Raw genomic sequence first — 27,620 nt, forward strand, 5'->3', positions numbered from 1 at the left:
AGGCGAAGGGAAGGAAAAGATGTGGTAGAAGTGTACAAGCAATAGGGATAACCGCACCCTGGAGAGGACTGTGAAACAAAACCCATTCAAAAATGTGGGGGAGATTCACAAAGAGTGGACTGCAGCTGGAGTCAGTGCTTCAAGAACCACTACGCACAGACGTATGCAAGACATGGGTTTCAGCTGTCGCATTCCTTATGTCAAGCCACTCTTGAACAACAGACCGCGTCAGAAGCGTCTCGCCTGGGCTAAAGAAAAAAAGGACTGGACTGCTGCTGAGTGGTCCAAAGTTATGTTCTCTGATGAAAGTAAATTTTGCATTTCCTTTGGAAATCAGGTCCCAGAGTCTGGAGGAAGAGAGGAGAGGCACACAATCCACGTTGCTTGAGGTCCAGTGTAAAGTTTCCACAGTCAATGATGGTTTGGGGTGCCATGTCATCTGCTAGTGTTGGTCCACTGTGTTTTCTGAGGTCCAAGGTCAACACAGCCGTATACCAGGAAGTTTTAGAGCACTTCATGCTTCCTGCTGCTGACCAACTTTATGGAGATGCAGATTTCATTTTCCAACAGGACTTGGCACCTGCACACAGTGCCAAAGCTACCAGTACCTGGTTTAAGGACCATGGTATCCCTGTTCTTAATTGGCCAGCAAACTCGCCTGACCTTAACCCCATAGAAAATCTATGGGGTATTGTGAAGAGGAAGATGTGATATGCCAGACCCAACAATGCAGAAGAGCTGAAGGCCACTATCAGAGCAACCTGGGCTCTTATAACACCTGAACAGTGCCACAGACTGATCGACTCCATGCCACGCCGCATTGCTGCAGTAATTCAGGCAAAAGGAGCCCCAACTAAGTATTGAGTGCTGTACATGCTCATACTTTTCATGTTCATACTTTTCAGTTGGCCAACATTTCTAAAAATCCTTTCTTTGTATTGGTCTTAAGTAATATTCTAATTTTCTGAGATACTGAATTTGGGATTTTCCTTAGTTGTCAGTTATAATCATCAAAATTAAAAGAAATAAACATTTGAAATATATCAGTCTGTGTGTAATGAATGAATATAATATACAAGTTTCACTTTTTGAATGGAATTAGTGAAATAAATCAACTTTTTGATGATATTCTAATTATATGACCAGCACCTGTATATTATGGAACATGGAAGAAATTAAGAGTTATGATGACTAGGTTTTTTTTTTTTTTCTCCTCACAATACTACATTGATACCTCATCCTTGGATCACTATTTTGTATTTATTAGTGTGTGCATTTTTTCTACAAAGCAGGTCATCTAAATAAGCACAAACTCTTGGCTCAATTTCATTTGCGATCCAATTATAATATCGTATCTTGCCAAAAACCCAGTCCTAGTTATGACCAGCAAACTCATTTAGTTTCTCCAAGCTTAAAAGCAACCGAATATACTGTGTGTGGGTGAAAACAAAAGGCTCAAAAGCAACAAGTGCTCTTGCTTGGGAAATTCAGACAAACACTGAGGTGTTTTCACTCAGTGTCAATTCTGAGGTTGTTGGTTGAAATCTCTTCACTGGCGATGTGCGAATTAGTCTTTCCTGGCTGAATGCAGTGACTGTTGTTGCTTGAAGTTGAAATGAAAAGCTTTCTTGTCAGGATTCAAGCTTTTTACCTTGGTGTTCTTGTTTTTTTTTTTTTTTTTTTTCTTTTTTTTTATATCCAAGGACACACAGCATATATCGAAACAGAAGAGTTTGTCCATTTCCACTAATAGCAATGCATGCATGAGATGAACCGACGCTGCTGATTGGATAAAAGTTTTTGCTGCAGCTCATAATGCTTTTGGGCCTTTGCAGATGGTTTGGACATTTTTAAAGATCCCCTTCAAACACACTTCTAAGAGAAGCCACAAACAACATAAATACAAAAAAAAAAAAAAAAAAAAAAAAAAAAATGGACAAATGCCCAGCAGCTACTGAGCCCACGCAGAGGAAAGAGTATCTGTATGCTATTCTGCTACTGGGAGTAGTACACAGGCCAAAACACTGTGATGAATCAGTCCAGAAATTTTTTATCTTTGCTGAAAGCAGTGTTTGGTATGGACACTTGATGTTTTAGCAGAGGAAAGAAGTGGAGGAAATTATTGTCATTCTCTAGCAACAATGCTTCACCACAATTTTAGTGTTTTTCATCATTTGAATTTCAAATGTGCATTATATTTAGTTAATGTCAAAAGTCTGTATCTGAGAAGTGTGTTTGGACACATAATAAAGCTAAACTTTGAAAAACAGTTTTTTGGATAAAAATGATAAAAAGTAATTTTTTCAGGGATCAAAGTGTAACATTGGCTCTAAATGCTATTGTTTTTCACAGTGACAATAATAAACATATGAATCAAAATATACTAGCCAACTAGTTACACTTTCTGAGGAAAAAGATTGACGCAAACTTGCTGTCACAATTCTGGTGGTTACTAGGCAATTGCTATGCAGTCGCTATCGTAATTTAAAGACAATTAACTCTAGCAGGTTCAACAAACAAGATAATATTGAATAACTTATGTTTTAAACACAATATTGTCAGTTACATTGTGTATTTTTGCCCACATTAGAGTTTCGTTTTTGAGCGAATCATTATGTTTGAATGAATCATTTGAGTGAATGATTCGATTACTTATTGTTTAGTTTCTGAAAGAATCACGCTGCGTCAGAAATCGCATACTTTCTAAGTAGGTTCTACATTTGAATTTGAATTTACTTCACAATTGTCAAAAAGTACACTCTGTGTAGTATGAATATGGGTAGTATGAATGAAATTCAGACGTACTACATTATCCATGTTGTTACTGTCACTTGACCTACCAGTGTCAGTTTCAGCGCTTCACTGTCATTCATATATCCCAACTTGTGGCATCATGGGTTAGTACTGTTTTTCGCATACTATATAGTAGGGAAGTATTCGATTTCGGATGCATGTTTCGAATGGATTGTGAGTGATTTAATTACTACCGCATTAAAGGTGCAGTCACAATAAACAATTTTTGCTGGCGAAATTCAATCATTTCATTATGAATCCATGCAAATTTTCTGTGAGAGCTAATGATTTCTGCACACAGATTGCGTGAAGGGGTCCATTTCCATGGAATTTCGTGATTGTGACCCCACCTTAAAGTTTCGTTTGTTTTGAACGAATCTGTTGAATGAATTACTCCTTGTTGCCACCTACTGGAGTAATGATGTAACATGCAGAGAGAATCACTGGAAAACCCACAACACTAATACACAGGCGTAAGGAGCTCCTAAAGCAGGGGTGGGCAAACTCGATCCTGGAAGGACACTGCCCTGCAGAGTTTAGCTCCAACCCTAATCAAACATACCTGAACCAGCTAATCAGTGTCTTCAGGATTAATAGAAAACTACAGGCAGCTGAGTTGTATCAGAGTTGGAGTTAAACTATGCAGGGCAGTGGCCTTCCAGGACCGAGTTTGCCCACCCCTGCCCTAAAGGGACATGGTGGTGGATAAAAATTAAGATAGGAGGAAAAAAATATATTTCAATGCTTTTGCATTCTCATGTTTTGTGATACCCTGAGCGAACACAAAGTTTGCGAGAGAACTAAATGTCCTTTATCGGCTGCATACAGACACATTTAATGATGATAATAATAATAATAATATATAGATTTTTTTTTTTTTTTTTCTGTTCATAGGTGCCACATGTCAGGATGATGTGAATGAGTGTGTGAGGGGGGCATGTTTTCCTGGAGTCAGATGTGTGAACGGCTTCGGCACTTTCAGGTGTGGCCCCTGCCCTTGGGGCCTGGAAGGAGATGGGATCTCCTGCAAAGGTAAGAACCCTAAATGTCTACCTCTAAGGTCTGTCTCTGAAAAAAAGTAAGTTAAACAGTGCCAAAAAATATGACCCCAGCTTTGTTGCAGAAACAAAAATGGGAAAAAGAGTTTTCTTTTCTTGTTTTACGTTCACCTGCAGAGGCCAAAGCAACACAATCCTGCAGTTCTACCCAGAGTTTACTTTAGGAAACACAGGGCTTTTCCTTTCAAAGCATCAAAGTCTCAGCTTGAGTGCTTCCCTGTATAATATGCTCACAGAATTGCCAAACAGATGTCAAAATATTGTATTGCAATAAAACAACTATATATATCAACTTGATATTTTTCATTATTTCTTGTTAATTAAATAATTATAAATATAATGTTTATAAATAAAATCTTTATATATATATATATATATATATAGATTTTTATATATAGATTTTATAAATAAAATCTTTTATTTATATAATATTGAGGGTATTGTCCTCTAAAAGTGTGGAAGAGGAACACAATGATTATACCACTTGACATTTTCGAAGTAATTAAATAAAAACGTTTATTTAAAATGCAATGTGTATGAATACATGAATACAAACATTACATTTCTGAGACCTTAAACAAGATATTTTCTGTCAACTCAGATATCTAGGACCTTAAATCTCAGTGATTGATTGTATCTGTTTCACGAAAAGATGCGTTTGTGTTTGTCGCTGCAATGTTACTCAAGGGGCTTCTCACAGATGGTTTCCATCTTCCTCCATACGCTTTGACAAAATGCTCTGCAAATGTCTTTTGACCGTAATCTGCAAGCGATAAACCCTCGTTCACAGAAGCCCCGTGTTCACGGTTTCCCCCATCAGAGGGACATCGATTTGATGACTTCTTCATCCAGGCCCGGGCTGCTATTACAAACACAATCTGTGTGATTGCAGCATACAGAAATACAACAGAGCAGCAAGAGCTGGATCTGCCAGCCCGTTTTGATTATGACCAGCAGATACAGTCCAGATGGCAAAAGATAGTTATCCACCTTGTGCACACACAGACACTATGCCAGATCCTGCTCTTGTCCAGAAATAATTGGTAAAACATCTCGGTAGTTTTCATGTGGAGAGAGAGAGAGAGTGATGAAGTGAACTTCTACAGTCTGAGGTGTGCGACTCCTCTGACAAGCCAAAGAAATGACAGCCTCAACACTGACACTCTTCCTTGAAGAACATTTCAGAGTGGCAGAAATTGCTAGGCAGTTGTTGTATCAAGCCGGATTCGGCACAAGATGTTCAACAAACACAAAGTATCAGTCTTGGAAAATGGGGAAAATAGAGCCAAAGAGATCTTCAATCACACATTTTTCATTCTCCAGTGGAAACAGAAGTGAAACTCAAACCACAAGACCATGATCATCCATGAGATACTGTATTACTCAGAATACACTGTATTAGAAAACAAAAAAACTTTAATTAGTAATATTGTTTTTCATACCCATGCGGTAACATCTGCAGTCTTTTCAAAGGTGAAGGAAGTTATTTGATTTTGATGAAATATTATGAAAACCTTTTTTTCTGAACAACAATATGCACAGAAAATGTAAACGGTAATTGTGACTTATTAGCTCACAATTTTTTTTTTTTTTTCGAGTTCTAAAATCGCAATTGCAAGAAAAAAGTCATAATTGTGAGATAAAAAGCCACGATTACCTTTTTTATTTTTTATTCAGTGGTGGTAAAAAGCTTCCATACCTCAATTTTTTTTCAACTAGTAAAAAAATTTTTTTTTTTTTTTTTTGTGCATCTCTCAATCCCAGGCACTTGTGCATGATGGGTCCTTCCTAAATATATGGTGATGTGACCAAAATTGTCCACAGTTTGTGTGATTAAGAGGGCGACACAAATTACGCCACTCTCTGTCCTTCATTCTACGCTTGTGGCATCAGTAGCAAAAGCTGTCAAGTTCTTTTGAATCATGTCCCTCCATCTCTTTTTTTCATCAGCACCAGCAAGATTGGTCACATCTCGTCCCATCACCTCTCAGGCCATCTCTTCATCCACGGCTCCTGCGGTACGGCCCATCAGCAAAATGGCCACCCCCCTTCCTAAAACGACCTCCACTCACCTCTCGACAGAGTCCAACGAAGCTCCAAGCAAGACCTCGGACACCAAAGCTGCCACCAGCGCGAGTCAGAGAACTGGCAAGTAGTTGTTTCCATTGTTCTGTCTCTACATGTCCACAGATGGCCAGGAAACAAAACCGTGAGGGTTTCGTTTGGAGCCAAATCGCCCACTGCTGGAGTCATGACATTGCAGAAAACGATTCTTTGTCTTTCCCTGACGCAGCGTGATGTCCCTTCAATCCCCCAAGAGTCATTTCCTATTCTGGGTTTTTTGTGTGTGTGATGTTCCCAGGAAATGACTTTCCTCCAGCTGCTAAGCACAAAGCAAGACAAGGCCTGCTGGCATGCCTTTGTGCTCGCACCTCTTACCTTCTCATCTTGGTATAATGCCTGAAATTAGCGATTCTAATTAGCCATGCCGGGCATTCATGCTCTCTATGAGACTCGACAGCAAGGTTAGGTAAAGGACGTCTCACATTCTCTATTTGGAAGAGTAATAGTCAAGAAACACGTAGTCAAATGAGAAAGTGAAAATGAGATCTTTTCAATATATTGTATCATTTGTTTCTTCTGCAATGAGATGCAAATGAGATTTTCGGTTAAGTCTTAAATCTCTCATTTTTTCAAATTTTAGAGGAAACAAATTATTACTTGTGTCTTTTTTCTCAGGAGAAAGAAAATCTAAAACACAAGAGATAAAAACAAATGTATCCATTTACTCTCCAACCAATCTCATTGTTCTTAGGGTTAGGGATCACCAATCTGACTAGACAACTAAACAAAATAATATATAATTTACTCGAGGTTCTGACAAAATGTTGATTGCTGCAGTGTATTTAATAAGAATAATTAATTTGAATTATTCAATCACATTTGTCAAGACACTCAAGAGTTAAAAATTTAAATATAAACTCTGACATTTCTCAGCAAATTCTTGTTGGTTCCTTAAACTCTAGAGGAGATAGAAGTGAAATTGCTGGGTTCTTTTTGTCAGCAAAAAAAATAAAAAAAGCAGACGTAAACATAAGTCTCCATTGTGTCCCTATAATGAAAGAGAAACAACTGAAAATTTAAAGGGATCTCCTAAAAAAAAAAAAAAAAGCTTTTCTTCTGAGCTTTGGAGGATATCTCAACAATGTCTGAATGTCAGGGTACCAAATATCAATATGAACTCCAACATCAAAAATAAAAATGAAATCATCTGACCTAGGTGAAAACCAATTACATTTTTGATGTTAAACCTGGTGTGTTGCATCATTATAAGACATATTTGACCTGAACACGATTGGAAGTGAGATTTACAATTGGAATTTTGGTCTTTTCCTCACACAAACCTGTCAAAGACACGAGAAATGGAGCGCACAAGTCATAAGACCTATCTTTATGGCACTTTGTTGCAAATAGCTCAGGGGCCTAACAATATTTCCTGGGACTGGCACAACAGGCCCCTGGAGGACATCAGTTTGGGGAATGTAAATTGGCTTTATGGCTCTGTTCCCTCTCCTCATCTTCCCTCTCTTCTCCTTTTCACTCCCTCAGGTTATGTCCTCTGGGAGTAAAATGGAAAGATAGAAAGATGAGACATCAACCACAGAGACTTGATGGGGTTCCCGGGGGAATATTTGTACTCTAACAAGCTTTGAAAAGACATCTTTGCAGCTTTTTGTTTTTATTTTATTACCACATCATCTTTCAATATTTGCCTTAACATTTTGTCTGATTTTCTTCAAAAATTATTATTTAATGAAGAATATATGAAGAATTTCATGAGAAATATTGAGATCTTGATTGCAGACTTTGATATCTTTGCACATATGAGAACAGTTTGATAATTTTGAGATCTTAGACTCTAGAGGAGATGCATTTGAGATTACTGAAATTCTCAAGGAAAAAAATGAGAACCAGAATATGTAGAAAGTGTTTTAATTTGATCCCTTCTGAATCCCATTTGCAGTCTTAAGAGCAACACCAGAGATATTCAAAAGATCTCATTTGGGATTGTCCTTTCTTACACAGGTGAAAAAAAGTGCACTAAAATACACTTTATTTTAGTACACTTAGTACACTTACATAATGTACTTAAAGTGCTCTATTTTACGTGCACTAATTTTGTACTCAATATACTAAAAATTCTGTTTTAGTACTTCTTAAGATAATCTTAAGAACATCTAAGTGTACTCAACTGTGCTATTTTGAGACACCATGAATATGAACTAAAATGTGCTTTTAACATACTCTCTCTATATTTAGTTACCACTTGTAGTACACTTGAACCCATCTTTCATACACTTTTAAATATATTCATCAGACTTAGAAAATACACTTATAAATTATTAAAATATAAGAAAAATATGTGATAAATATACACAAAATGTATTTATAATGTATTGCCCTCATATTTTTATGCATTAAATAATTCATTTCAAATGCATTTTTCCTTTATATGATACACTTAACTGCATGTTAATTGTGTCTTTAAATAGTACTGTCATGTGAAATAAGGAGGATTCAATAGCAACTGCAGCAAATATCAGTTTATTAAGAAAAATAACAGCAGGAAAAATAGCAAGGGTCAGACGTTGTGGGTGCAGATGGCAAATTATTGGTAAAAATCTTGGTAGTGCAGAGACTGCAGTGGGCAAACCAGTCCTCCGACTGAGTCCAACAGGTAATCCAAAACTGTCTCGACGAGGAATATCCAGAACAGGAACGAGGCCAGAGAGACTCAAACACAGCCAGGACTAACACTGCACGAACACATCAGTGATTTGACAACATGGCCAAAAGCACAGACATTAAATAGCGCGCTGATGAGACCCAGCTCATGCTGATAAGCTCATCAGCAGCAACACACTCGCAGAGAGACAGAGGCTGTTTCTCAATTCCAAGAACGCAGAGAACGGACTTGTGTTCTTGTGGGGTCCGGTCTTGTCAGGTGATCATGAAAGAACGAACTCGGAAGGACGCGAGGACACAGAACGCATCATTTGAGAATTGAGATGTGCTGCGATCTTGTTGCTCAACTGACCGTCCCAGCATATTATAAGAGACTGTCCTCCCAAAAAAAAACGACCCTATAGGTAATTTTTCAAGCACCTTATTACGACCTATATTTACGTTTTAAAGTCATGCGCCCTCTAGCTGGCGTAAAAATAATGACAGTGTTGTGTTACGTCTGTCGTCATGAAATGACGTATGACTGTCGTTACCAATCAAAATGCGTGTTCATTTAAATGCAATGTGTGGAGTTTTTACACCATTTCTCCTATTTCCATTTAGCAAAACTTTTTTTTTTTTTATTAACGACTACACCCACCCCATCCCTAAACCTACCCTTAGTGATTTATAGTGTATATACACTTTATGAGCACATGCATTCCCTGGGATCGAACCCACGATCACGTGATCACATATTGTTATTGCAATGCTCTGCCAATTGAGCTACGCGAAACCCGAAATATGACGCAGATAAATGGGAACAATGCATTAAAATGAAAGTGTCCTGTTGTCGATAGGGGCGCAACTTTGGTAAACGCTCCTATCGGTCGCATTTCATGAATTAAAATGAAAGTGTCTTGTTGTCGATAGGGGCGCCACTTTAGTAAACGCTCCTATCGGTCGTATTTCAGGGAAGTGACAAACGACCTATATGGTCGTATTGATTGGAGAACATGTTGTATTATAAGTAGTGGCTAATGCACAATAAATGCAATATAACATCACAAACAAATGTAATAACCTACTAAAAGACTTCTATCATAATATTATAGACATTGTTTTCATATAATTTTATTTCTGTTTATTTTACCGCGTGTATTTATGAAAATTAGTAGCCTTTGTGTTATATGCTTTGTCAATGCTAAGATTATTTTTTATATGCCAGTAAGAATACTGCAGGCTTTCTTCAGGTTATCACTTTATTAAAATTAAGCAAAACAAACGCACAAATGTTTACTTTCACGAGCCGTCATGTATTTGCGAGCTTGTAACGGGAGAAACAGCCAGACTGAACCAGTGAACTGTGACAAGTACAATCAAGTACACTATTAGTATGTCATTAGTAGCACCTTTTTCCCACGTTAAAATATATAAAATATAGCGATTTAAGTACTTTATGCTAAAAGTATACTTACTGTTATATTGTGAATTTTAGTACACATTTAACCTGCATGTTTTATTTTTCATGAAAGTCCATTAAAATAGAACTTAGTGACAGTATATATATATATATATATATATATATATATATATACACATATATATATATATAAAGCCACTAAAATTTGATGTGCTAATTAGTGCATTTATATTAAGTGTACTTAAGTACCAAAGTTGGGGAAATGTACTTATAACTAATACATTAGTAATATATTTTTAATAAAATCAATTTAATTTAAATTTAGGATTACTATATAAAAGTCTACTAAGATTGATCTACTACTAAGATCTACTCATTTTTAAAGCATTCAAAGCACAATTTTTTGAAATACACTAATAAAACTCCTCTCTATATTTTTTGCGGTAGTATACTTTATTTCAGTGCACTAAAAATCAATATAAGTATTAGTGGTATTTAGTATACATTTTCAAGTGCACTGAAGCACTACTGAAGTACAAATATACTTTTAATTAATGTATTTATAGTATATAACTTTTACAATTTTATTTAGCACAAAAAATAGAATGTACTTGCTAGTATTTAAGTATTTTTTTTTTAGAGCATACAAGTATACTTTTTTTTTTTTTTTTTTTTTTTTTTCACCTGTATGGAAAGGTGCAGATTGTCTATAATTGACTAATTTAACACAATGTTTCTCTCACTCTATGCAAAGACATTTTTAATTTTACAAACTCGGAAGGTCAACTTAGACGGGGGACCCCCTGTAATTGTTTTGAATTGTTGTCTGTATTTTAAAGGTTATTACCAATGTAGAAACAATCATTAAATGGATCCCAAAAGAGACTCCTACATTTGAGTTACTGTGTGCTACAAACCCAAAGGTTAAATTAATTCTTGTCATTCTCAGGTACCCTGGTCGTCCTTTTGTATCAACTAATTGAAAATGAAATTAGACAATGTCCCCAATGGCCATTTGTCCCCAGGCAGCACTCGAAGCAATTCGAACAATACGTCTCCTTGTATTTTGTCGAACCCTCGTTTGCACTTACCTTTCATGTCTATGTCGTAATTAATGAAGGGAAGGAAACAAAAGGATTGAGATGGAGGACAGGGGGGATTTGTAAAGTCCACAAAGATTTGCTATCCCATGAGTCATCTTTTTCGAAAGGTAGTTAAGGTCAGAGTTTGAGGAACGGGGACAAATAGCACGCTCTGAAAAGCCGCTATCATCCTTGGGAGCACCTCATCTCTTGCTAATACAGTCTTGCCGGCTTGCAAATTGCCTGCCATCACACTTATGGAGGAAAATGAGATGGCAAGCAGAGGGGATGCAAGCTGTCACCCCCTCGGCCGATAAATCCCGTCGTTGTCTAAGGGATTTGTGCTGACCTTGCGAAAATGGGACAAAAAGCCCGGGCAATAACCCTTGATATGTGTAATCACAGGGCCGATAAATCTATTTTTAATGGAAGACAGCTGCTAACTCTTTCATCTTTCTCTGCTCCGTTGGCAGAGGGCAGGCTTCTTGTTTTATTTGACATGGCACGTGACGCTCAACAGAACAGGTGCATGCGTCTGGGTGATTGTGAGCAAGATGAGGGCGTACTTATTCAATAAAATATGGTCATGTTACCCCCATATACTGCTGCAAAAATAATTTTTCAGTGCTCAGATGGGTCTTGTAGCCTGTATGTGGTGGAGTAAAAAGGATGCAAGTTTGTTTAGTGTTGTATAAAACTATGGGGTAACTTTTAGTCACAGGAAATGAGGTAAAAATTTCAGGCTATTGCTTCACACATTCTGGCATCAGCACTTCTTCCTTAGTGTACGAGCGAGACCTCAATTTCCCTGCATAGCTAATCCTTCACCAGTCTGTTGCGGTTGGGTAATCATTGTAGGATATGGAGGCCACGTGAGACTTTGAAATTGTTGGTAGGAGTTGAAGTAAAGGTGAATGCACCAGAGGATCCAGAACCCAGAGGGGTTCTGACCCTAAATTCACATCAATCTCCTGCTAAGATGCTAATGAGGCTGGCAGAACTGAATATCCATGCATTCAAAATTTATGACAAACCTAAAAAGCAACCATTTTCTCCATGTCATGTTTCTCCACTTTGCAGGTTTTCCCAATGGACTAAATGTGACATTCAAGTGTGCAAGTAGGCCGTGTTTTCCAGGTGTTCAGTGCATTGACCTTCGGCCACCCTACACTGGCTATGTCTGCGGACGATGTCCACCAGGTTACCATGGCAATGGACGCACATGCACGAAACAATCAAAGCACAGCAGTGAGTACTCTTTGAAACATTGCAGTCAGCTCTTCAAATCAATGGAAAGCCTAAATGGCTCAACTATAAGCTCTTTTAATCAACAAAAAACTAAACAATATAACTTTTTCAGAGTTGTTGCATCTTCATGAAGACCTAAATTACATTTTAGCTTTGTTTAAAAATTCGTCTGTCACTGTTTTCCTCTTCAATCCATTCATAATCCTCCTTGTTTCATCTCCCAAAAGCCCTGAGCTCCAGTAATTAGAGAAAAACATAATGAACAGGAAACAAGGCTGTCGTAATCCTCAGAACGCGACAGGTGCTTTGATACGGTTGATAACTAAGACCTGGAAACGTCTAATGCTCAGTCATGCACAGGCTGCGGCACGGTGGTTGCTGACCCTCAATGTGTTTTTGGCTGACAGGAATAGGGAACGGAAAGAGACAGTAAAGAATTAGGAAAAGAATGTGCAAACTCATTTAGAGAGGGGATGAGGAGAGGAAAAACAGTAAGGAAGAGTTAACAGAAAACTGTTTTTTTTTTTTTTTTTTCTTGTTTTAGTTCTTTGGTCTTTGATTCTCTTTTTATATTTTGAAAAGCAAAACTACCAGACTGCATCTTATCCCTTCTTATCCCCGGAGTACAGTATGTTACATTTCATTCAATGGAAATGTTGTTAGACTGCTTAATCTGTTCCTTTGCTTGAAAAATCCCTCGAATACATTTTCCTAGTTGTAGTATTGCAGCACAACGGTAAAAGCCTTCAGAGCGGAGTAATGACTTTTAATGCATTTTTCCCTGTGAATGGGCCACTGCTGGAATCATTCCTAATAGTGCCGTTATCAGAAGTGAATCCATGAGCAGCCACAGTGGGAACTAGAAAAGAAACAGCTTCATTTTGCTAATTCTCTCATTGTCACCACATGTGGCCCAGATTCCTACACACTCAGAAACTGCAGTGTGTCTTTATTGTTAGGATTGCGTTTTGTTGTATTGCGGCTTTGTTCCTTGCTTGTGGATGGGGGACAGAATAAATCTTGTTGAGCGGCCACAGCAACTATCTATTGTTTATGCGTAAATATACCAGCATCACCAAATGTTTTAAGCTAGTACTGAGCTCTATTGCATCATAACTGCACTTCTGGTGGTCTCATTGTGTAAAATCTTCAAAGGTCTGTTCAAGATCTCCAGAGGATTTTGTGAATCATAACTGCAGAATTCAGTCAATCTCTTCCTTTCATTTTGGTGTCCTTGCTTGGTAATGAGCCTTACCATGCCTTGTTGTGACTGACAAGTAAACTTTTTAAAGCTGAACTAAAATATTTACTGTTCATATGCTTGACAAGTTGTTTGCCATCTTGCGTAATAAGCTTGTCCTTTCATCTAGTACCCCGCTACTCTCCGCAACTGACCCAAGCCAAGAACAACCTACCCCATGTCTCCCACAGCGTTCCCCATCTGCACCTCCCCGTCATTCCATTCAGGCAACCTCAGAGACGCCTATCCTCACTAGTGAGGACCCCACACCATCAGGCCACCTCTCATATCCCCCACCCACCAACCTTTCCACCTGTCACAGGGAAAGGGGAGTTGGCGCTGATGGCGGGACGCACACCTGCCTCAACCAGCAGCAGGGATCGACTCCTCTCTGGTTCTCACAATCAACTGAATGTTCTTCCAAGTCCAGAGGAGCAAGATTCTTCATTTAAAGTCTTGGCACGTGGATTTGCAGGCGTCACACCTGGAAAAGTCACTTTACCTCATACTTCGAGACATGTCGAGGCATTGAGGCAGTCTCCACAGCAATCCAGTCTGGTCACAATTACCCGATCAAGACCTTGGACACCTCCAGACAACCAGCAACCCCTAACATCGGCCCTAACTTCCCTCTCCTTCTTCTCGGAGTCAGAGTTCTCCGCAGATGGAGGCCTTGGAACTGGAATCCAAGACCCATACGAGACCCAACCACTGCCCCAGGAGAGCTTCACCTACCTTGGTGAACAAAGCCAGACCCAATCTCTGGACAATCAACTGACTCTTCAGAACCGTAAACACCAAAGCAAGAGCAGAAATGTGGTTCTGTTAGAGGAGAGAAGCTTCACCTGTGCAGATGTCCCTTGCTTCCCAGGAGTCCACTGTGAGCGTGCAGATGACGGGCAACCTAGATGCAGGAGGTGTCCTTTGGGGTACACTGGAGATGGCCGAATGTGCAGAGGTAATTTTAGATGTATAGATGACTTTTCTTCATTATTCAATGATGAGTTAGTCCTGTGAGCCCAACTTTGGACACTTATCCATCACATAAATGCCAGAGCAAAAATACCCACTTAGGTATATACAACATTTTGTCACTTGGCAGTACCCTGAATTTTTGATCCTTATCCACCCCTAAAAGGTGCATATTAGTACTTTAGAGTAGTCATAAATGTACCCTTAAGATAATAGCCAGTGCGATTGGAACTACCAATATTTGCATAGTAATTGCCAATTTTATGCCCAATAGGTCAGTAAAATGTGGGCATGCAGTCTGAGCTCTAAAATACGAAAAAGTATGTAGCATGTGGAGTTTAAGACTGACAACTGACAGTAACTGGTGTAAACAATAAGCTCATTCCCCGAGCATGCTCTAGGCATAAGGAATAAATACATTCCTTGAGCTCTATCCCATGGGTTTGTGAACCTGAGAAAATTAGGAGCAGTGGGTGGAAGAATCACTAGAAACATGTTTGCTATTGTAACCCCATGATATTGCATTACTGTTGAAATTTACTCAACACAATGATTACTTATGCATTCATGGATTATTTTCAGGCACTGTTTCAAGGTATGAATATAGCGTGAACATGCACAAAACATTCACAGGTGTCTTGCGTTGAGCTCTACAAAGCAGATGGCAGTGGATCTAGTGTTTTCATTAAACATGTAGTGAAAGTTACCCAACTATTCAAATCAGCCCTGTAGTTTTCAGAATGCTCGAAGGAAGAACTTTGGGTGAATTTTAAAAAGCAAGCATGGTAATTATCTAAAAATAAAACACTAGCATCACCTGCACTTTTACAACAACTCACTTTAATTTAAAGTGAAATACACACATTTAAAATAGGTACAGTACATAAAGAATCTGTATATTCTCTTGCTTCCTGTGCTTCAGGCCGCAGATGGAGGCAAATATGTGTTTGCTTGTTGATGGAGTGAATTTGACCATGTGTTATTTGTGTTTGCATGCCATTTGTGCCCTCAGCCGTGTGCAGACATGCCTGCGGTAGAAACATGGAGTGTGCGGCCCCTAACACGTGTCGCTGCAAGAAGGGATATAGTGGTCCCAACTGCGAAACAGGTCACAAACAAACACACACCATTGTTTGTAATTTTGTGAATTCTGTCATTGGTATGATCACATACACCAACACTTGTATGGAAATAACGCAATTGTAGAATAATGTAATTTTGGATTCTCACAGCTATCTGCAGTCCAGCCTGTCTGAACGGAGGAAAATGTGTAGCGCCTGATGTATGCGACTGCATGTCAGGTTACCATGGAGAGACCTGTGAAAGCGGTAAGTGCATATGTGTGTTTTTTCCTGTTTCTATTAAACAGAAAGTTCAGACAACATATCAAAAGGGCTTGTCTATGGCCAATGGCCTTTTATTTATGAACCATAATTGGCTACCTTTATTGCTAGTTGGCAGTCAGGTGGTATTCGGGTCATTGACGAATAAGGTTTTTAAAAGTGTAAAAAAAACCTAATGGAGATATAATTAATTTTGAAGTTTTATTAAGTGTTAACAATGAGATTATGTGGTTTTTGCTTTTGTAATTTTTTTTTACAAGATGGACAAAATTTGTCACCAAAAAAATCATTCGGTTTAACCAAAATTTAAGTTTTACCGAATGACACTTTTGGTTATACCGAATGACGATATGTTCAAACAATACTAACAGGCTGATATCTAGCTAGCTAGATAGTTAGATTGCTAGCTAGCTAGCAAAAGGACAATCAAACATTTTATATTTAGTATAAGTTTTTAAAATATTACAACATTTTCCATGTTTTATAGCGGTTGTACCGAATGACCTGATGTTTCAGGACATGCATATGAGCAAGTGAAAACATGAATTTTTCAAATAGTTAAGAGAGAGTTAGTTACTTTACTTCACGACCATGTGGTCCTTTGCAGGTGTCTGAATGATGTCACATCCTGTCACATGATATTGAACTCATGACTTGATCCAAAATGGTCCCTTCATATTGGTTACTCCAAATGACATCAATGAAATTTATTTTTCCGGTCATTCTTTCTCATAACAAAGCAACCGCTTCTACACATAATTTTAATACCATTTTGCACTATGTTGATATATGATGTTATAAAATCATGCCAGAATAAAAAAATATATACTTTTATTACATTTTAAGATATTTTAATCACAAATGAAATGGCCGTTGGACAGTTAAACTGAATGACCTTTTGACACTTCAAAATCGTTAAAATATCTTTATATGTAGCAAAATATATTTAAAACCTTTTGGATTCAATAAAAGTGATCTAGTTGTACTACCTTACATACTTTGGATGTCATATCTTTGATTTTTATTATTATTAAGGCCTTTGGACAAAAAAAAAAAAAAGACCCGTCATGTCATTTACCCATTCACAGATTTAGGAGACATCTTTACTTGACAAAAATTTGTATACGCCTTTTGTGTAGAGGAAAAAGACTGAACATTTTACATCTATGTGGGTTAATGTTGTGAACTAGAGTGAAGCAGCATATGAATCTAAAAATCTGTGCCGTTTGCCCTTTCCATAAAGAGGCAACTGTGCCAAATAATTTGTGCAGCCCTGATGAGTTATGTTTTAGCTGTTTGCTTTGTGTGAAATATGACTGTATTTTGTGTGCATTTGGTCGTATGAATATCCCTGCAGCTCTCTGCAGTTTGCCCTGCCTGTACGGAGGCACCTGCGTGGGTCGAGACACCTGCTCATGTCCCTATGGTTTCGTAGGGCCCAGATGTGAAACCAGTGAGTCCTGATAAATCATGTTTGCTTGGATTTCATGTGCATGTGGATGTTAAACATAAACTCTTACACCCCTAGTGGTCACAGGAGGTATTGCATGTGTTTTGGTTTCAATTACACAGTGGTGTGCAACCGTCACTGTCAAAACGGAGGGAAGTGTGCATCACCGGATGAGTGCGAATGTCTGGCGGGGTGGACGGGACCATCGTGCGAGACAGGTGAGAGTGTGTGTGGTTGGCTCCCAGTGGGACCAATCTCTTCTCACTAAATCCATCATATGTGTGTGTGCTGCTTCCTGGTGGCATTTAGCTGATGTAGAACCTCTATCTGTTCATTTTTCATTCTGTTCTGGCGGCTCAGAGAAAACACTAGCCATTATTCCAGCCTGATAACTTCCTCTTGTCCACCGGAGAGGATCAATTACTATCAATTGAACAGAGAGCCTCAGAGTAATGAATTTAGTTTTTATACATATTAATAACAAAAACAATATACATCAACTTAGACTCTCCTTACAAAGCAATAAGGTCATGCAATAAGATGTTGCCACAGGTAAGTGTTTTAGAAACAACACAAAGCTCCTGAGCATTGCTTATTGGTTTATAAATGAATTGGCAATATTTAAAAAAAGATGAAAAAAGAGAGTTAGTTGCCAATGCAGCATTTCTCATTTTCGTTTAAGTTTACACATTCATCTCATGTTTCATTTTTATTTTACTTAAGCCTTATTTTAATTAACAAAATTTTTAAAAGTTTTAATTAACAAGAAGAATACTGAAATATTATAGATTATAATTGTTTAATATTACATACTACACCTAGCCTGGAAGTAGCTGTTGAATAAACATTGCGGCATAGCATGTACAATTTCAATGTGATTTTGACCTCACAAAGATCAGAAAACAACCGCCTAGGTTTCATTCATGTTTTATTTAATAAGTGTATTTGTTTGCAGCTCTGTGTGACCCCGTGTGTCTCAACGGTGGAACCTGTGTACGTCCGAACTCCTGCAACTGCCAACCTGGTTTCTACGGGGCTCGGTGTCAAAACGGTAACAGCTTTTCTTTTTGAATCAACTTTAATGATGCATTGCCTTATTTTTTGAGAGCTCACAGAGGCCAGATATCAATTTCTTAACAGCATAGGGGTAAAACATGACTACTGCAATTTAAAACAATAAAATGGACCAGCTCTAAAAACCATTTGGATTCTATTGCTTATGTTGTAGCCCCAGATCCAGGATGTTTGATGTGTGTGTGTATATATATATATCGATTCCTCCATAACAGCTCGATGTGGTGAGAAATGATTCACTTAATGGCTTGAAACAGTCGTCTGGTAAAGATGTTTTTGATAACAGGGAATGACTGTAATGTCTGGGTTGCTTCAAGTTTGGGTGAAATGTAGGAGCTTTTATAGTGCGTTTTCATGGTCATGTCAGATTTGCTGACGTTTATTTCACCTTACAGCTATTTGATGTTTCCAGCATCTGTTCAAAGAACACAGGTCCAATATTCATTTATCAAATGCTGGACGTCTTATGTACTTCTCTTTCTTTCAGCCATGTGCAGTCCACCTTGCAAGAATGGCGGTCACTGTATACGAAACAACATCTGCTCATGTGTGGAGGGATATTCTGGGCCGCGCTGCGAGAAAAGTAAGTGCCTTCTTCCTGATGTGTTTATGGAGGACTTCTACCCATGCCAAGATCAGGTGTTGGGTCAATTTCACATGTATAACCATAAACCTCCAACCATAACGAAATTCGTTTTTGTTGATGAAATGGCGCACTGGGTGCCAAGATCAGACATCACTTGAACAGTTTACATATGGTCTGTCTGATCAAGGAGGAAGAGAGAAGAATCTGAGCAAAGATAGTGAGTTACTTAAAGGGTTAGTTCACCCAAAAATGAAAATAATGTCATTTATTACTCACCCTCATGCTGTTCCACACCCGTAAGACCTTTGTTAATCTTCAGAACTCAAATTAAGATATTTTTGTTTAAATCCGATAGCTCAGTGAGGCCTGCATAGCCAGCAATGACATTTCCTCTCTCAAGAGCCATTAATGTACTAAAAACATATTTAAATCTGTTCATGTGAGTACAGTGGTTCAATATTAATATATTAAAGCGACGAGAATATTATTGGTGCTCCAAAAAAACAAAATAACGACTTAGATAGTGATGGCCGAATTCAAAACACTGCTTCATGAAGCTTCAGAGCATTATGAATCTTTTGTGTCGAATCAGCGGTTCGGAGCGCCAAAGTCACGTGATTTCAGCAGTTTGGCGGTTTGACAAGCGATCCGAATCATGATTCGACACGAAAGATTCATAACGCTCCGAAGCTTCATGAAGCAGTTTTTTTAAATCGGCCATCACTATATAAGTCGTTATTTTGTTTTTTTGGCACACCAAAAATATTCTCGTCGCTTTATAATATTAATATTGAACCACTGTACTCACATGAACTGATTTAAATATGTTTTTAGTACATTAATGGATCTTGAGAGAGGAAATGTCACTGAGCCATCGGATTTCAACAAAAATATCTTAATTTATGTTCCGAAGATGAACAAAGGTCTTACGGGTGTGGAACGGCATGAGGGTGAGTAATAAATGACATTATTTTCATTTTTGGGTGAACTAACCCTTTAACTGTGAGAATTATGAAACATATGGGATCAGGACTGGATTAATTAATTTGGATGCAGTGTCTTGTTATAAGAATATTCCAATTAAAATATCATTGAAGAACTGTTGGCAATGTCCTTATGTTGAGGTCAAGTGTAATAATAATAAAAATAATAATTAGGTAAAGAATTTAATTTATTAGGTAAAGCATTGTTAAATAGAAAGAAAATAATAAATTATGAATTTAATAAGCCATTGATTAAACAATATTATAATACTAATTATGATATGTACATGACATGTATGATATTAAATAATTAAAAATATTATAACATACGAATAATTTATTAATAATAAAAGATTAAAAAGTATTATTATTATTAATATTAATATTATTAAAACACATTTTCTAATTATTTTTTTCTTTATTTAATACCATAAATGTTTCTATTTTTTATTTTATTTATTATTTTATTTTGAAGTTTACTAATTACTTTTTTGTAATTTCTGTCAGAGTTTAAATCAGTATTTCAGCCACATCTTGACCAATCAAACTAAATTATGGATTGGATTATCTGACTACAAAAACCCTACTTTACCTTGTTGATCTGAGTAAATCGAAAGCTTTACCTTCCCATTTCTCCACAGGTGTGTGTGAGCCAGTGTGTATGAACGGAGGACGATGCGTCGGACCAGATGTGTGCGACTGCGCGTCAGGCTGGAAGGGAAAGAGATGTGATAAACGTGAGTACCAGACCTCATCCTGAAAAAGACCTAGAAGTGACCTCCTTGTTTCATGTTAGCAAGTTAAAGTGTAAAAAAATTCCATTTTACACCAGACCCATCAGTCACAGCGATGTCCTCTGACCCCAGTGACCCCGAGCACACGGTCCACTTTCCCAGATAAATTAATTGTGTCTTTAAATATAAACCTCTCAGTTGTAATGTAATACTTAATAGAAATTAGAACAATTGTAGTTATATAACATAGAAATCACACCTTTGATAATATGTGCCACTGGTTTGAGCCGTGTTTCTCTATCTGTTTTTTGTTACACCAGCTGTTTGTCTGCAAAAGTGTTTAAACGGAGGTGAATGTGTGGGGCCGAACACCTGCCACTGTAGTCCCGGCTGGAGGGGGACTCTCTGCCAAATCCGTAAGTGATTCCTATCCCAAATGTAATCATTTCAACACAACCACACGGCGGTGAACACGCACTTCACTCACTTGAGTTCTCGGTAAAAGAATCTAAATAGCATCTCTTCTGTTCCTGTGCTCAGTGGCTGTTGGTGATTAGTTTGGTGATAAACAGACAGATCATCTGTGTTTGGCATGGGAGCAGGAATTCACATTTAATAGTGAAAGTAAAGCACGATGGGTGATGTTCTCATGATGGTAGTAGATCGGGAACATTTTGAAATGGTTTTTCCTTGAATTTGACCTGCCTTATTGAAGGAATAGTTCATTCAAAATGAAAATTTAGATATAAAGATATAACTTTGATTTTGGGTCTCTTTAGAGTCTTTGGCCACATACACACTGTAAAGTTTTCGTGAGTAACAACTGCATTTAAATATGGGAGTGAATCCCCTAAATTAATGCTCTCTGTGTGTACGGAACCTGAAATTGCGATGATTGAGACCGTGGTAACATTCTAGCGTCTCATGTGTTTGGTATCCACTATTTTTGACAAAATATTACAGCGACCAAAGACTCATCATGTTCTGCAATTGTTTGGAAGGTTGCTTCGCAGAATGCGCTCATGAAGGGTTGCCATGTCCAGTTATTATAAGCATTTTTGGGCTTGTTGTTTGGGTTTGGTTAATAAAGCGATCAAGTTTTGGAGATATTAAAGTAGGCAGGTGAGGGTCGCAATATTTTGGTGTTGTCTTCAATACAAAGCATTTGGATTTATCTTGGTTTATTATGGGCTTGTTCTTGTTCGCTGTTTTTTCTAGCTAGATCTGGCAACACATACCACTTTCCCCGTGATTTCTTGCACTGCACATACAGAAGAGAGACGGATCTCTGATGCACGTTAAAATATGTCATTAACAATTAGGTATTCAGTTCGGTTCCATACAAACTGCATAGAATTTTTGTAAATGCTGTTGTCACTACCTGATTTTTTCAAAGTTAATTCAGTTGTAGGATGAGGTTGTCACTCCAGTACATTACCAAACTGTGTGTGAACAGAATAGGATTAGCCAGGTGAATTGACAACCGAATTAGGGTGGGATTAATTTTTTTTTTCACCAGCATTTGATTGGATCTTCAAAAGCTACACTATTATATAAATGTTTAATATTAGTTTTCTCCACCCATACAGTCTTAGTTGTGTCAGCAGACTGCATTAAATAAATATACATGTAAATTATTACAATTTTTTATTATTACTATTATTATTAAATAAATAAAATATCATATTGTTTTTTCTTTTGTTTAGAAAAAAAAAAACAATGGATATTAGTGCTAATTATTAATAAATAAATAAAAAATGCAATAACTTTTTAGAAAAACATGCACTGAGGAATTATTTACAATCAGACCAAGAATATTTACAATAAATATTGAATATGAATGTAGTTTTTTTTTTTTTTCCCAGTATCATTTGCATGTTTTTCATTTCTGCCATCAAATTTGCATATTCCACCATTTTCCATATTTGTACTAATATGGAAGTAAAATGTTTTTGAAACAATGCTTGTTGAAAAAAAAAAAAATGCATTGCATTAACCGTGTTTGCATTTTAATGCATTGTATTTTTAAGGCTTGCATTTATATGGGCTCAAATTCAACATGGTTGTATATTTAAGCTGTAAATATTGCAATTCAAAACATTTCACACAAATTTTCACACCGCAAAAAAAAAAAAAAAAAAAAAAAAAATGCTTTTCTTACTTAGATTTTTTTGTCTTTTTTCTAGTCCAAATATCTAAACATTCTTAAATCAAGAAGCATTTTCAAAGTAAAAATTGTTTTGTTTTCAGAAAAAAATTTGTCAAAATTAAGTTAATTTTACCTTAAACAAGCAAAATAATCTGCCAATGGGGTAAGCAAAATAATCTAACAAGATTATTTTACATCTGAGGAAGACATACAGTATATTGCTGTGCTGCAGTACGAGGGTTTCCCTCATACGTCACACACCAGGATTCCCTCGCCGTGGAGAAATTCTAGAACACTTAGTGGCTTAATAGACTAATACAGTGATATAGAACACCAAACACACACCATATTGCTGATGTAGGCTATACTATATATGCTACATGCAAGCAGATGTACTCAGGATATGAACGTAAGTGTTTCCGAGTGAAATACTGGTTTTTCAGAATTTTCACAATTTTTTTCAATTTCAAAAACTTTTGTCATTATTTTACTTCCATATACTAACTCTAAAAATGGACAATGCGATTTACATTTGCAATGTAATGTTCTGAATCAGTCCTCTTAAATATATCTATCATCTTAAATATAACCTGATAAAATGTCTTAATGCCATGATTTTTTTTTTTTTTTTTTGTACAGCAATCTGTGAACATAGGTGTTTGTATGGAAGCCGATGTGTCCGACCGAATGTGTGCGCTTGCAGAAGTGGCTACATGGGAACTCTTTGCTCTAGAAAGGTAATTATAAATAAATAAATACCTTTTTTCCTTTAGAAAAACATACACTCTTAATAATAAAGGTTCCAAAATGAGGTTCATGGTAGAAGAACCATTTTTGGTTCCCCAAAGAACCCACAGTTCTTAAAAGAACCATTTTTTTTTCTTAGTGTGAAAGATATTTCAATAATCTCAAGAAGCTTTTTTTTTCCACTATTAAGAACCTTTTGTGCAATGGAAATGTTACTGTTAAAGGACATGTTTTTCAGTGAGATGTGTATTTATGTTTTTGTTATAAATTTGTCAATTTAAATTCATTCAATAAAAAAAAAAAGTGATTAAAATGTATGAATGTGATGTTCAGAAGCTGATATTAATAATGTATGCCTTTTGAAATGTTTAAAGTTAGGGGTTCTTTAAGTAAGATTCATGTAGGATATGTAATTTGGACTGGGTCTGTGTCATTTTGGGTCAGAATGAACATGGATACAGAGAAACAACATGTAACCTGAAAAAGAATTACTTTATCTGCATGGTCTGGGAGGTGCACACAGTAATTTACCTTTATATATATTTCATAATGTTGTTTTATATCACTTTATGTGCACAATGTGATGTGTTATTAATGAAGTTAATTGGATTTGTCGTACATGTTCACTTACATATCAGCGGACATTTGCAAAATTTGTAAAATTTTATGCCTTTATTTCTAGTAGTTTTTATGGGGTCTGCTGAAAAAGAAAGAAAGAGAGAGAGACAAATAAACAGCGTAAGACATCTGTATGAAGCGTGGCCATTATTTCATTAGACCAGTGCAACTATAGGAAAGGTTCCATGGATGTTAAAAGTTCTTCATGGAACCATCAATGCCAATAAATAACCTTTATTTTTTAGTGTGTGTGTGTGTATATATATATATATATATATATATATATATAATCCAGTCTTGTCTATTTCTTTTACAGCTTCCTGTCCAGAGTGGATGAGGAAATGACATGACATGTCATTGCTGCACTGAGGACACTGGGCCAATATTTTACTACTTATTAACCTGACAGGGTTACAATATCAGTTTCAATTTGTAAATATCATATCTGAAAATATTAATTTATGTATAAGGTATAATATAATGTTTTTTTCACGCTTTTCATACGTTACTATATTTGTGAAAATGATTCCAAACAAAATAAATGTGTGTATTTTACGAAAATGATCTTTTGACTTCATTCTAACATCCACTCACTTTTGTCATTTGTGCAATTCTGTTTATTGACGCAGAAATGACAAACTTTACCTCTAAATGACCTTTGATTTCTTTGGCCAGAAGGGTTTTTTAATGCATTGCAGTTTAAAGTTAAGTTTGACAGAAAAAAATCTCTTTGGTTATTCAAGCCAAGGCACGGACAATTTAGCATCCTGTGCCATCCTTCCTCAGACTACGTGGCCTGAAACTCAGTTGCACTCTATTTCTCTGAGGACGTCCCCTTTAATGTGACTGGAATGTTAAAAAAAACACGTAAACATGCTGTTTGTGTCACGCCTAGTGGAGCGTGCAGTGGCTGCAGTTTTACCGCAGATCACTTGGCAAATACAAACAGACATCTCGGTGACAACACAAACAAGCATCTGAACTAATTAACGGCCATTGATGGTGGCCATTAATGAGTCAGCCGCAGATAGTTCCTCTCATGCATAGCTAATAATCCAGCTGTTCGTATACGATTACCTGAGGTGCGCAAAAATAGAGAAAAGGACGGTAAACATTAAACAACACTGTTGTTTAACGCAGAGGACAATAAACTGTGGTTTGAAAGGGTTATAAGGAGGCCGATTTGTGTATATTTATTGATTATGAATAATTATATATAAACACGCACAGACTACCATTTGGTGTTTTTTTTTTTTTTTTTGTAAGACAATGTTTATTCAGCAAGGATGCATTAAATTGCTCAAAAGTTACAGTTAAACATAATGTAACAAAAGACTTCATTTAAATGCTGTTCTTTTGAACTTTCAATTCATCAAAGGATCCTAAAAAAAAATTAATCACGGTTTTCACAAAAATATGAAGCAAAACAACGGTTGTCAACATAAGAAATGCTTCTTGCGCAACAAACCAGCATTTTAGAATGATTACTGAAGGATCATGTGACACTAAAGACTGGAGTAATGATGCTGAAAATTCAGCTTTGTACGGAGCCCCTAAAGGCACATGGTGGTGGGAAAAGTATGTCAAAAGTTTTGCATGAAACTTTTAAGTAATTTTCCAGTGAACGCAATTTTTTTTTTTGTGAGGGAACGCAAACTTTTGCGAGAGAAAGCAAAAAAGCATTGACACAGGCCCTGTTCTACAGGGGGGTGCTAAGCACCCTCAGTTGATACTGTAATAATATATTGGCGAAACAGATGCTCCAGTGCATATTTGTATTTGCACTCTGGAGAACATCAAATGTATCTATTTACAACGCGTTTTTGCAGCGGTGAGCAATGTAGCCAATCATAGACATAGTTGTTGGTTTCTTGAACGCAATGGCCAATCAGAGGTTTTAAGTTTGTCAGCATCCACTCACTGCTCAAAACGCCAAACAAGTTTTTATTCAGTGCTGAGTTATGCAAGCTCGCAAACCTCTCATTAACAAAGACACAATGTAAGTAAGAGATTTATTGTGCATTGTTGGCAGCTTCGTTGATTATAAGGGAACTTTGCAAGATTGCAATGAACTGACAAAGCGACAGCATTTTAGTTATTGTAAAAGGAAGTGGTCTTGGCTCGATTTTGAGGCTACAGCCTATATAATCAATTGAATAAAACTATTGTTTTTCATGCTGCTAAGTGTCACAGAATTGCCAGGCTCTCACCTCGGCCAATCACAGCGCACTCACCACATACACCTGCACTTTTTCTGCTGCACCCTCATCAAGCCAGCCATAAAAGCACACACCTCGTCTCAGCTCATTGTCCATTCTCGTTTCAACAAAGTGGACTACTTACCCTGCTCTCCAGCGATTTTGCCAGCGTTATTTTCTAGTGTTTATCTCAAGTGTCTTCTTCTCACTCGTATCTCCTGTGTACACCTGGAAGTAACCATACCAGCATACTTACCCTTCCAGACGAGGTGTGTGTGTGTCCCATCAGCAACCAGTCTTCCCATCCACGATCTCCTGGACCTGTAAGACAAGAAATGTCTACATTACCAAGTTATACTCTGCTTCTAAAGTTTCATTGAACCGCCAACTTACCCGTTATCTCCGATCTGCTTAGTTGCTTTCAATAAAGCTCTTCATTGACTGTTTATATCTGTGTCTGAGTCTACATTCTGAAACACTAAGAGGATCGATGGCTAATTGCATGCTGCAATGTTTCGGAAGTGACACGTACATATAAATGCTGCCTGGATTCACTCTGCGCAGGACGGAAATATGACTATTTGTGCTTAAAGTTAACTTAATTCATTTAAATAGTCAAATAGTAATGATAAATGGTTAAATAGCATTAAAGCAATTTAAAGGGAGATTAATAGAAAAATATTCATAGCAAAATATTTTTGAAATTCTATTCCAATTATTGGTAAAAAGTGATGACTTGTAAATCTTAAATGTCTCACTGTACACTGCTATGGTGAAGCCATTGCTTAGCCTACATCTGCACTGAAGGGTGGATTCTGGAATCCACTGCCGCTTCAATATATATCTTTTGAGTGATTTATAATCAAGTTATTAATCAACATTTATCCTTCTAAATATCAAATTATTTGAATGACTTCTTCATCGTATGTTAAAGCATTTATTTTCATTTTCAAACAATAGAAAATAATGATGAATATTGTCTGTACCTCTCACTGAGAGAAATGTACAACTTATCAGTATATTTTGGGAATATTTCCTGTTATAGTTAAAGCCTGGGCCAACTTCAACCTTGAAGAAGCTGTGAATCCTGCGTATCTTTGTATGTGCGTAGTGTTCTGTGTGCAGGTCATGTATTGGTACTGATGACAACTGGCATTCTGCTTGAGACCTGCAGGCGCCTTTGCATGATCTAGAAGG

General features: G+C 37.0%; 1 protein-coding gene across 1 annotated transcript in view; it reads left to right on the top strand.

Annotated features, from left to right (window-relative positions):
• The window catches only part of si:ch211-246m6.5 (von Willebrand factor D and EGF domain-containing protein), a 77,958-nt gene extending 53,199 nt beyond the window's left edge, over nucleotides 1–24,759 (top strand). Inside the window, exons 19-32 of the mRNA XM_051911091.1 lie at nucleotides 3,688–3,825; nucleotides 5,802–5,999; nucleotides 12,162–12,329; nucleotides 13,700–14,527; nucleotides 15,554–15,649; nucleotides 15,774–15,869; nucleotides 17,242–17,337; nucleotides 17,457–17,552; nucleotides 18,290–18,385; nucleotides 18,896–18,991; nucleotides 20,619–20,714; nucleotides 21,032–21,127; nucleotides 23,500–23,597; nucleotides 24,542–24,759. Coding sequence (XP_051767051.1) covers nucleotides 3,688–3,825; nucleotides 5,802–5,999; nucleotides 12,162–12,329; nucleotides 13,700–14,527; nucleotides 15,554–15,649; nucleotides 15,774–15,869; nucleotides 17,242–17,337; nucleotides 17,457–17,552; nucleotides 18,290–18,385; nucleotides 18,896–18,991; nucleotides 20,619–20,714; nucleotides 21,032–21,127; nucleotides 23,500–23,597; nucleotides 24,542–24,562 — 2,219 coding nt within the window. The 3' untranslated portion in view covers nucleotides 24,563–24,759. The remainder of the gene's footprint in view (nucleotides 1–3,687; nucleotides 3,826–5,801; nucleotides 6,000–12,161; nucleotides 12,330–13,699; nucleotides 14,528–15,553; nucleotides 15,650–15,773; nucleotides 15,870–17,241; nucleotides 17,338–17,456; nucleotides 17,553–18,289; nucleotides 18,386–18,895; nucleotides 18,992–20,618; nucleotides 20,715–21,031; nucleotides 21,128–23,499; nucleotides 23,598–24,541) is intronic.
• Nucleotides 24,760–27,620: the final 2,861 nt, after the last annotated feature.

This window comes from Ctenopharyngodon idella, chromosome 10 (genome assembly GCF_019924925.1).
Source record: "Ctenopharyngodon idella isolate HZGC_01 chromosome 10, HZGC01, whole genome shotgun sequence".
In the NCBI taxonomy this organism is placed as follows: Eukaryota; Metazoa; Chordata; class Actinopteri; order Cypriniformes; family Xenocyprididae; genus Ctenopharyngodon; species Ctenopharyngodon idella.